We start from the raw sequence: 12,840 nt of genomic DNA, 5'->3' as shown, positions 1-12,840 counted from the left end.
GTTGTAGTTTTCTACAGAAGGGAAATGCTTGATTTCCTCCGTGGCTGTGCCACTTTTTCTCTCTTCATCTGCTTTGTATTCATGGAATTTGTCAGCGTTGCAAATGCAGATGCCGCTGTGATTGCACTCATTTGTTTCACGAGAGACTTTGACGGTTGTAAAACAGAAGAACATCAAACTGTATTAGCAGCGAGTCGTCATGCGTGATGCGTCGAGCGTTTGATGGAAATCATTGCTGAAGTGACATTTCCGCAGCATCTTGGCCTTTCGCTTTGTCTAGATAGTGAGGACGGGGTGAGAGCTTCTCTGATTAGACATCTGCTGTGACCTCTGACCTTTCCCGGTGGTGTGTCCAATCAGAATGCAGCCTAAAAAGCATGCAATCAGCAGCGGAGCTCTAATGAGTGTGTGTCACCCAGAATGATTAGTGATGGTTCAAACACGCGTGTGAAAAGGTAACGTGTGCCCGTCGGGCGTCAAAGCGTGCCAAAACACCTGCGAGCTAAACACAAACACACACACACACACACACACACACCGTCTGAAGGTCACTGAACGTCTGCAGGGTGAATCAGGCTTCTCAAATACCAGTGCAGACGTCAGCTCTGAAGCATTTGCTCATTAAAAGCAGCGATGCAGTCGAGAGAAACGACAGCAGATGCTGCAGAAACCCGTCAGGAGCCGTAAAAACTCAAACGCATTACAGCTCTTAAAGCAGCTGCATCGGGCCGATCGAGTGTTTCTGAGACGCTCACAGGTGAAAATGTGTCCCTGCAGCACAGAAGCAGTCATCAGTAGCACAGGTATATTTGTAGCAATAACCAAAAATACCTTGTATGGGTCAAAATTATACTTTTTTATTTTATGCCAAAAATCATTAGGATATTAAGTAAAGATCATGTTCCATGAAGATATTTTTGTAAATTTCCTACTGTAAATATATCAAAACTTAATTTTTGATTAGTAATATGCATTGCTAAGAACATAATTTGAACAACTTTAAAGATGATTTTCTCAATATTTAGATTTTTTTGCTCCCTCAGATTCCAGATTTTCAAATAGTTGTATCTCAGACAATATATTGTCCTCCTAACAAACCATACATCAATGGAGAGATTATTTATTCAACTTTCAGATGATGTATAAATCTCAGTTTCAAAAAAATTGACCCTTATGACTGGTTTTGCGCTTTAACAGCTCTCTGTTCGTTCCTAAAGCCTCTTATACTAGAACCATATTTATCTTTTTATTTATCTCAATTAAAAAAAAAGACCTCTACATATAAATATAACATTTATTTGTGTAGCATTTTTATATGCTATATATTTATATATAAATATTTTATGAAATAAAGATTAAAAAATAAATATTTTGTAAAATATAATTTATATCATATAAATATCAATCACAATGTAACCAACAGCAATGGCATCACTGCAACACACTGAACTGTGATTATAATTTATTATTCAGATAACATGAATACTCTCAGAGTTTTCACATGTAATTGCCAGGCTCAGTGAGGTGAAGGTTAAGAGGTCAGAGGTCAAAGGTGTGAGGGAAGGAGTACCTCGGTCTGCACCATGTTGACTCTGCGAGATCGCAGCTCTCTCACGCAGTTATAGATGTCGACGACTCCTTCCCGCTCCGCCATGTCCAGCATGATGTCAATCACAATGAAGCAGCCCGTTCGGCCCGCCCCCGCACTGTGAGCGACCAATCAAAACACAGATTCAGATCAACAGATAAAACCACAGGAATAAAACAATCAAAATCACATTAATGCCAACATCTGTCTGGAGAAGACCTTCAAACTGTATCTGAAGTTTATTTTGTGAGTCGGAATTACTATAATAATGAGTTTCTGTTTAGTAAAAAAATCTTTCTTGAATTCATAATTACAAGTTTAATGCATGTATTGATAAGTTTTGAATAACTTTTACATTAGTTCCAAGTTCTCTCACTTGATTGTAATGTCATTTAAACATATATTTATATATATATATATATATATATATATATATATATATATATATATATATATATATATATATATAAAACAGAATGGCACTACAAAATGTTTGGAATGATTAAGATTTTTAATGCTTTCAAAAGAAGTTTGTGTCCCGCAATTCTTTTTATTGTTTCTTTTTAAATATTTTTATTGTTTCAAAGAATCAAATAATAATAAAAAAAGGTAATTGTGAATTTTATTTTTACTTTATATAATGCAATTCTGAAAATATAAAGTCAAACTGTGAAAACAAAAGTAAAAAACAATTACCTTTTTTATTCTGTGGAATAATATTGTTTTTATGTTTTTTTTATACACAATATTACTGTTTAAACTGTATTTCTGGCCAAATAAATCCAATGTTGGAGAGCAGAAGAAACTTCTTTCAAAAAATACACACACACACACACACACACAGACACACACAGACACACACAGACACACCACCACACACACACACACACACACACCACACACACACACCACACACACACACACACACACACACACACACACACACACACACACACAGGCATATACACATTTAATTTATTTCAAACTTTTGACTGATAGTGTTGATATAATAATAATAGCAACCTCTGTTCAATCTTATAACAATGAGTGTTTCATAATGTGCTTTAATTATACTTTAACATTTTTCAAAAAGTAAATAAATCAAAAACAATAAAAAGTTCAAATAACAATAATAATAATAATAATAATAATAATACTAAAAAAAAAAATCATTTTTATATGATAGATAGTCAACTTCTCAAAATAATAATAAAGTCTGGTACCCACAAATCACAACAAACCTTCCGCCTTAAGTCTCTGTATGTGGTGTGATCTGGTACCTGCAGTGGACCACGATGGGTCCGGCGTTGGGGGGCGATTTAGCTTTGACCCGCCGCACGAATCCCAGCAGACCTGTGGCGTGATACGGAACGCCGTGATCCGGCCAACCGGTGAAATGAAACTGACTGATCTCACGGATCTCGTGAGCTCCTCGCTGCAGAACGGACAGAGACTTTATCATCAGATCTCAAACATTACATCATAATCATCATCATCATCAGACCTGAGCTTTACTAATGAACACAAACTGAGCCACTCACATTTACACACTCTGTATCTGCTGACAGAATAGACTAAAATCTACCAAAACTACAACAACAGCTAGTGTAGAACTTTTCATTAAACTCAGGATTGATCAAAAGCAGTCCACATTTATCAAACCCACATACTTCTTTCTAGCAAAACCACATCAAAACAGTGTAAATATCACTTTGAAACATTTTCCAACTTATTACATAAAGTTTCACTTTCAGATAAAAAAAGTGATACAATTTTCACATCAACAGGCATATTCATGTTTATCAATTAAATTCAGTCCAAAAGTGTTGTGAAGGCTAAATATATTTGACAAAAGTTTTTGACACTATTATAACTCCATAGATCATTTTCCAGAAAATATTTTTGACACTTATTATACTCCATATAAAAAATTATTGTAAAAAATTGTAAAAAATCTGAAAAAAAAAAATGTACATGCAATTCATTCACTCACTAAAAACAAAAAGCAAAAGCAAAAAATCCACACACCAAACATGTGCTTCATTCCCTTACTATAAACTAAAAGCAAAAGCAAAAAATCCGCACACCAAACAAAATGAACATACATTTATTCCTGAAGATTTACATGAAAAAGAAAATAAAAACTAAATTGCACTAACAAAAAAAGGACCATGAACTTTGCATTTCGTTTGGTGCAAAAAAAATTACCATGAACTTTGCACTACTAATTGAATCCACACAACCAATTTTTTTCTATTAATTTAATCCACACAACCAACAATATTTTCTGTTTTACTCAACTGGCGCAGAATTTTTTCATATTTTTGACTTCATTTAAACTATGCATTTTTAAAAAATGTTTAAGTATCTGTTCTGGGTCAGACGGAGCTGATTAATGGATGTGAAGGGCATCTCCTCACCTTCTCCACCGCAAACGTTCTGATGACGTACTCGGACAGAAGCTGCGTCTCGATCAGCGTCACCTTGATGACCCTGTACATCCACTTACACACACTTACATGCACTTACATATAGAACTCTACACACACAAACACACACACACAGACCCTCATCAGAGGAGCACGGCTTCGAGTCCTGCGCGCAACTTCAGGGCAAAATTTAACCTCAACAAAACCTTTTCAACAATTCCTCAAAAAAAGATGTAATACACAAATGATAATTCAAAGTGCATTAAATAAAAATGATACAAAAAAATAACAAAAATGTAAATTTCTGCAACAGAATAAAAAAAGAAACTGTAATTTGAACAGTTCTTTCCTCAAAATTCTGAGAACATTTTGCTTTGAACAATTTTGTTTTATCATTATTTTATTTTATTTTTTTCACCATGGAATAAAAAATAAAAGATAACTGCAAATTTTTAACTCAATTCTGAATTTTTTATCTAACAATTTGTACTTTTCTTCTCAGAATTGCAAGTTTATATTATATATAACATTTTATAATCATATTATAATAAAAACTTAAAAACTGAGTTTCATCTTGTTTAACTTAAATTTTTTTTTGAACAAATTAATTTGAAGTTGGTTAAATTAATTTGGTTAATTAAAGTAAAAAGTTTTTAGTTTTTCAGTTTTGATGTGAAAACTTCATTATACATTATAAAAATGATTTGTTGGTTTAACTTCAATTAAGTAGCCTAACTAACAATTTTTGATCCAACAAATCAAACAAAACAACAAGTTGAGTTTATTTAAACTACTTTGAGTTGATACAAAGAAACCGATTCGATTATTCATTATATTTTTACAGTGTACATTCTAGTACATCTGTAGTCTTTCTGAGGAGTAAATGCTGATGTGGAGATGAAGAGCATCTCTCGCTCGTCTCACTATCTCTTCACACATCAGAATCGCGTCGGGTCTGACCTTTTGTCTGAAACGGTGGCATGTGTCTGTGCTCGGTTTCAAATGTCACCTGATCACATTAAATGAACCCTTCAGCGGCGGTGAGCAGGTCAAGTGCTCCTGATTAACACAGGTATTGAAGGAGAAACTCCAGATCAATACGTCATGAGGATCGTCCTCCACATATTCAACAGCATTAACACCCATTGATTCAGTTTCTCAAGCGCTTCAGATCAGCATCTGTCACCACAGATAAACCTCTATCAATACTTTCATGTTTCTGAAAAACAATCATAGCATTTTCATTTAATGACTCTAAAATGTCAAGAGATGTAAGCGTCAAATAAAAGCCAAGCAGATATTTTTACACCTTTAATTAATGTGAGTCACACATCTTAATCACTTTTTTTTATAACATTTTAAAGTATTTTTACTATTTTTTTTGGCGCTTCTTTACTATAAACAAACCTAGAATAATTAAATTGCTGAAAAAAAGAAAGAAAAAAGCCTTTTTTCAAAAGAGTTTTCTTTCTAGACATTTTAAAGTGTTCTTTACAAACAAATTTTGTCATTCATAAATAAATCAATAAATACCAAAAAATTATGGCACTCTACATTTTAAAAGTTATTTGGTGGTTCCTTAATGGAAAAGCAATCTAGAACCATCCCTAGTTAATAAACATGGACATACTTAATTATTCATCTTTTGAAACACCTGTCAGCCAATCAGAATCCAGAATTCAGCAATGCACTGCTATAAAACGTCTCCAGAAGGATGTTCCTGAGGCGTCTGTGACGATGTAATTCACACATTAATGTTGTCATTCACACATTACGCTCAGCTAAATGAGTTCTGCACTTCCTGATGTGACACGATACCCGACCTCACACGTCTGACACTCACAGAGACTCGGTTCAGCTCTAACTCCATTACACTTCTCACACAACGCAAATAAAACCTCATTATGTGGCAATATAATCCAGTCAGAGGAGAATCAGAAGTATTAGAACAGCAGCTCTAATAACTCTCAGCCTGCAGCCGCACACACTTTCCAATCCAATACAACACGAATAAACATAAGCACAGCGTATATGACAACATGATTACAAAATCCACTTTACAGTAAGACAGTGAGCACAACAGCAGCACTGACGAAGAGAGAAAGAGAGAGAGAGGAAACACAGAGACACTTGTTTCTTTTCCCAGAGATACAACGAGTGCAGAAATTCAATTTTCTCCAGCATCATTAGAGCCGGAATGTTATTGGAGACACGAGACGGAGACACACGAGAGTCTCCCGCTGAGACGAGCCTCCAAACGACTCCATCTCAGAGTCCTCCTCTGGGATCAGATGACAGAAAAACCATCAGATCATTTCAGCAATTAGGAATCTGTGTGTGTATGTGAGTGAGAAACAGTGTGTGTGTGTGTGTGTGTGTGTGTGTGTGTGTGTGCATGTTCTTGAATACATGGTTTATGAGGACACATATCTGTATAATGACTTGGGTACTACAATGTAAACATGGTTTATGATGTTTACACTTCCTGTGTCCCCATAAAACAATTCACTTGAACAACATAATGTTTGGATTGATGAAATGATAAATAGATGGATGGGTGGATGGTGGGATGGACGGATGGAACGATAAACGATGGAAGGATGGATGGAACGAATAAAGTAATGAAATGATTGAATGAATAAAAGAAATGATAAAAAATAAAAAAAAAGGAAGGATGGATGAACAGAATGATGGAAGGATGGATGAACAGAATGATGGAAGGATGGATGGAAGGATGGATGGATGGATGGAATGATAAACAATGGATGGATGGAATGATGAAAGGATGGATGGATGGAAGAATTAACCATGGAAGGATTGATGGAATGATAAATGATGGAAAGATGGATGGATGATGGATGGATGGAAAGATGGAATGATAAACAATGGATGGATGGATGGAACAATAAACAGTGGAAGTGTTGATGGAAGAATGGATGGAATGATAAATGTTGGAATGGTGGATCGATGGAAGGATGGATGGAATGATAAATGATGTAAGGATTGATGGATGGATGGATGGAATGATAAATGTTGGAATGGTAGATCGATGGAAGGATGGATGGAATGATAAATGATGTAAAGACAGATGGATGGATGATGGAAGGATGGAATGATAAACGATGGAAGGATGGATGAATGATAAATGATGTAAAGACAGATGGATGGATGATGGATGGATGGAATGATAAATGATGTAAAGACAGATGGATGGATGATGGATGGATGGAATGATAAACGATTGATAGATGGATGAATGATAAATGATGAATGGATGGAAGGATGGAATGATAAATGTTGGAATGGTGGATTGATGGAAGGATGGATGGAATGATAAACGATGGAAGGATGGATGGAATGATAAATGATGTAAAGACAGATGGATGGATGATGGATGGATGGAATGATAAATGATGTAAAGACAGATGGATGGATAATGGATGGATGGAAGGATAAACGATTTATAGATGGATGAATGATAAATGATGGATGGATGGAAGGATGGAGGATGAAAATAAAAAACATAAAAATATAAATATATAAATAATGAAAAAATCAAAGAATGGATGAATGGATGTGTTGCTGCCAACCCGTACTGCCTGAGGTCTAAATAAGGGAAGGGTTGATGGAAGAATGGATGGAAGGAGTGATAGATTGAATGATTATTAATGTATGGATAGATTAAATGATAAACAATGGATAGAACAATTAATGATAGATAAATGGATGCATTTTTGTGTGTTTTGTCTCCAGCAAAGATTTCCTCCATCAGGATACACACCTGCTCTCTCTCTCTCTGTATCTCTCTCTCCATGTATCTCTCTCTCTCTCTCTCGGAATGGTCTAATCTGCTGTGAATCTCCCAGAATGCCAGAGCTGAGTGTGGCAGCAGATGGGCGTCAGTGGAGCGCGGCGGTGGGTTTATGGGTCTCTGTGGGGAAGCAGCGCCGCTCAAACCCACATTAGATCAGCATCATATAACAGACCGACACATCTGGACCAGAGGAGATCCATGACTGATCACACTCTGTGCAAACACGGCTTGATCATTATGATGTCACGACAAATGCAACAAATGCATGATGAGCATCAGGACTTTTTTAATATTTTGAGTTTTTAACTCATATTTTAGGAGCAAAACATTGTTTGAAGTCTACGAGCCTCTACAAATCTACTGTTTAAGAGTAAAGGATTCAATAAAATTCTAAGTTTTTTTTTTTTTTATATATAACTGTCATGATGAAGTTTATTCAGTCTTAATGCATTTAGCTCTACTTTTAAACATGTTGAACTTTAATGATAATTGAATGAATCAGACTGCTAATGACTGTAATTAAAAGAGCTGATTTCAGTGCTCTTCTGTTGTGAAACAGGTAAACTCATTCACAGCATTAAATAAACAAATGGTTTATTATTTAAAAAGATGATTACAGGAATCCTCCAGATTGACAGCAGTTCTTCAGCAGCGACTCTTAAATCTCTTATATAAAGCACAGTTCTGTTATTATAGTCAGTGTTTCTCCGTCTGTCTGTCTGTGGATTGGGCGGTTTGTGCTGTTCTGTCTGATAATGAGCTTCATTGATCAGTTTCTGGCCACTTCACATTGATGAAGCCCAGAATGCATCATTTACTCTGCAAGTGATCCTGCGGGAGTCGATAACACACACTGAACTGCAGACTCTCTCTCTCTCTCTCTCTCTCTCTCACACACACACACATACACACACACACACAGACACACACACACAACACACACACACACACACACACACACACCGAGAGAGAGACTCACACACACACACACACACACACAGAGAGAGAGAGAGAGAGAGAGAGAGTGAGACTCACACACACACACACACACACAATTCCAAACAAACAAAAACACACACACACACACACACACACACACACATTTTATTCTAAAGAACTAATAACAGATCATATTCTGTATAATGAAAATGAATCTTATTGAAGATCATTAAGCAGTGGCATTATTTTTACGACAATTAAAAATGCTGTAAGTGATTTAATTTTCCAAATCACTCATAAAATGTCACTACTACTGACAGTGAAATTTTTCAATATTCATTTATTCATGAATTAATAATTTAGTGCAGAAAGAATCAGCTTGTTCATGAATCTCACCAACAATATCACCAACAACTTTATGCTTCATGATGTAGTAAAAGTTTCCCAAAATAAAAATACACCACAGTTTTTTTCAACTGCTTGCACACTAAATCTTTCCTTGTCACACAGTTCCTGAAAGCTGTCACTCAAACAGCAGAAACACTTATCTGAATAATGACTCTTCTGTAGAGCTGCTTTACAGCTGAAACTGAGTTTGACATAATTGATGAATTTGCCTAAAGTGCTATAGAAATCCGTGCGGATTGGCATGATTGTGAATGTAACTCAGAGACGATGCTGTGATTTTGTGATTCTCTCAGTAAACAGATGATGCAGATGTTCGCACAAACACACACTTTCACACTCACCCTGCCGACTTCCACCAGGTTGGTCACCATGACGATGGTTGCCGTGTTCTCCTGCCACACCATCCTCCAGAAGTCGATCGCAGTCTCCTGCATCGGTCCTGCAGAGAGAAAACGTTCTGCTTAATTGAACAACCTTTGAGGAGGTACTCCATTATGGAAACAATTAATCTGAATTAATATAGTTTTTAATCAAGTGTCGACTCTAAAAAGAAAATTACTTTTGTCAGATGATTAAAAGTCTTGTAATGGCTGTATGAGCTCTTAATGTGAGTTCAGACCTGCCCTCTCTCTCACACACACACACACACACACACACACACACACACACACACACACACTCACAGACACAGACACAGTTTTTGTGAAACTTTCCATAGACTTCTATTACTTTTATACTGACAAACATTTTTTTCTATCCTCCAACCCAACCCTAAACCTACCCCTTACAGAAAACCTGTTTGCATTCTTACACTTTCAGATAAAAATTATTTACTATTTTTAATAATTTTTGTTCCAATTTTTTTGACATGAGGGAGAGTAAATGATGACAGATCTCCTGACAATATATTGAGGTCTTATGAAGTGAAACAATCGGTTTGTGCAAGAAACTGAACATTATTTACAACATTATTGCCTGTAATCTAGCGCATGAGGCAAACGGTCCGGAGTGATGTCCAGTTCACGAACGAATCATCCTTGTTTCTCACAGTTTATGTAAAAAGTGAGCTGATGAAGTTTATTCCCTTCATATGCTTTAGACATGTAAAACTTCTGCATTTCACATCATTGAGTGCTTTATTAATATAATTGCGAAAAAATCACATCACCCCATTATCACGAAAATCAACAATAAAAGTGAACCAGTTCATAGAATCAAATTGTCCAAAAGAACCAGTTTGTGGAAAAGAATCATATTTCCCCATTTGCCTGAGGCTCTGGATTACAGGTAATAATGTTGTAAATAATGTTCAGTTTCTTGCACAGACTGATAGTTTCGCTTCATAAGACCTCATTATATTGTCAGGAGCCACAGGGATTCATTTTGTGTTGCTTGATATGATTTTTCGCTTGGAGGAATTTATTCAGTAAATGTGTTTCTATTGTTGTTTAAGTGCATTTTTTCTTACTGGATAAAAAGTTTATCCTACTCAAGTGTTTGAGTTACAATAAGTAGACGCTTTTATCCAAAGTGACTATATATATATATATATACACACACATATACATATACATATACATACAAAGAAAACAAGTACATAAACAAACATAGTACATACAAGAATAGTACAAATTTGTTAGAAAACGAATAGAGAGTGCAAGTGATAGAGGGTCAAGTTTTTTTTTTTTAAACAAACAAACATATTTGTTAGAAAACGAATAGTGCAAGTGATAGAGTATAAAGTATTTTTTTTTATAAAATATAAAAAATACAAATATATAAAATAGATTAATAAAAAATACCAAAATAGATTTCTTAAAGAAAAACTACAAAAGTATGTTGATAAAATAGATGGAAAGAAACATAACTATTGTTAGGAATGTTACAATCTGTATGACGAGCTCCATGGAACCCAAACATGAAGACAAGAGCTGATTTTCAGAAACTCTACGACAGTATGTTGATGTTCAGCTGAACTCTTTGCATGTGTTCATCAGTCGTGAGGTTTGAAACGCGTGTTTCTCAGTGTCTCGATGGCTGGAATGCCTTCTCTCGCTCCCACGAGTCTCAGGGGACGCTGGGATGATCGCAGGCGAGCAGGACATCTGCTGAGTGGGTTTGTAAAGCCTGTCAAGCTGCAAAGTGTCACAGTGAGTTTAGTATGAGAAAAAACAACACATATATATCTTATATATTTAGTAATCTTCTACAAAAACAAACAAAAATCACAAGTCTGACGGAGAGAGCGGCAGAGATGTTTCCAGAAACTGCAGCTTCTGCGTGACATCTTCTGCTTCACACGAGCAAATGATCTCCAACAGAAGCTGCTCAAGATCCTTCACCATCAGAACCAACAGCAGATGAGTTCATAAAGCCATTCATCACACACCAAAAAACTACATCTCCACCTACAAAACACCAAACACCAAATACCTCTATTTTCGATACAGAACAAAACGGTGAAACATAATAATTTGATCAAAACGGTGTTCCTCAAAATGAGCTCAAACAAAACTGACAACATTCTAGTTATAGGATTATTATCATTTACAACATAATAAACATTAACTGAAATTGAACTTATTTTTAACTAGTTGCCAAAACTAAAATTGCTAAAAAAAAAAAAAAAAATAACAAAACTAAAAAAAAAAAAAAAAAAAAAATTGTTGTATTCTAATTTATTCTTTCTTTTTTAAAGTTTCACGTTAAATTCAACATAACTTGCCATTTTAGTAATTGTACTAGACCTTTCAGAGTAAAAGTTTCTACACATTTTAAAGCGTAATAAAATTAAAAAAAGCAAAAACTATATAGACATATTAAAAAAAACCTGATACAAATGACAAAACACAACAAAATTACTAAAACTAAATTTTAAGTGAAAACAGAAAATATAAAAATCTAATTCAAAATATTATCAAAATCTAAATATGAAATATGAATATTTTCCAAATAATTTTTACATGTCAAACAGGACATAAGTTTGTCTTAGCAACAGTTGTATCTATTTAATTATGCATCACAAGTATTATGTAAATAAGCACGATTTTCAAGAAAATTTCGGTTAAACTAACAATGGCTTAAATCTTAAATATCAATTTAAGTTAATTTAATTGTTAGTAATAAGGTTTTTCACGACACTAGAATGTTATTTATTTAAATCAAGACATTACAGATTAAATAATCCTCAATAACCACCACAAACTGAATGACTAATATCAGTTAACTATTACAACTTTACACATATGCATTACCTCACATAGTCATATATTCTAATAGATTTTTTTTTTCATCTCCAAAATGCAAACGATCCTATAGTCCAGCTCTAACATGATAAACGGGATGAATATATTTTTTAATATTAATCTTAATGTCTCTGAAACAATGTGAAACATACTATAAGTAAGTAAATAAATAAATAAATAAAATTAAACATTGTAAATAAAGTTTAGGGTCATGCTGTGGGGACAACATTAAACATTGATGAAAAAATGTAAATTATAGCAAAATCTGAGTTAAAATCATAGTCCTACTTTGCTTTGATTTTTTTAATCAAATATGAATGAACATACATTAAAAAAAAAAAAAAAAAAAAAAAATGCTAAAATAAGACCTGATATTATTAGATTTTAATATCGGCCAAATCAGACTGATGCCAATAA

The 12,840-nt window shown here is 34.5% G+C and overlaps 1 protein-coding gene across 1 annotated transcript in view; it reads right to left on the bottom strand.

Annotated features, from left to right (window-relative positions):
• LOC109103661 (receptor-type tyrosine-protein phosphatase mu-like) overlaps nt 1-12,840 on the bottom strand; it is a 203,259-nt gene that overhangs the window by 17,282 nt on the left and 173,137 nt on the right. Inside the window, exons 27-30 of the mRNA XM_042719198.1 lie at nt 9,397-9,617; nt 4,009-4,092; nt 2,869-3,023; nt 1,571-1,706 (exon numbers count right to left, since the gene is read on the bottom strand). Of these exons, the coding sequence (XP_042575132.1) occupies nt 1,571-1,706; nt 2,869-3,023; nt 4,009-4,092; nt 9,397-9,617 (596 nt within the window). The remainder of the gene's footprint in view (nt 1-1,570; nt 1,707-2,868; nt 3,024-4,008; nt 4,093-9,396; nt 9,618-12,840) is intronic.

This window comes from Cyprinus carpio, chromosome B2, assembly GCF_018340385.1.
Source record: "Cyprinus carpio isolate SPL01 chromosome B2, ASM1834038v1, whole genome shotgun sequence".
Classification (NCBI taxonomy): Eukaryota; Metazoa; Chordata; class Actinopteri; order Cypriniformes; family Cyprinidae; genus Cyprinus; species Cyprinus carpio.
The sequence above is the reverse complement of the archived record's forward strand: the minus strand, read 5'-3'. Positions and strand labels throughout refer to the sequence as shown.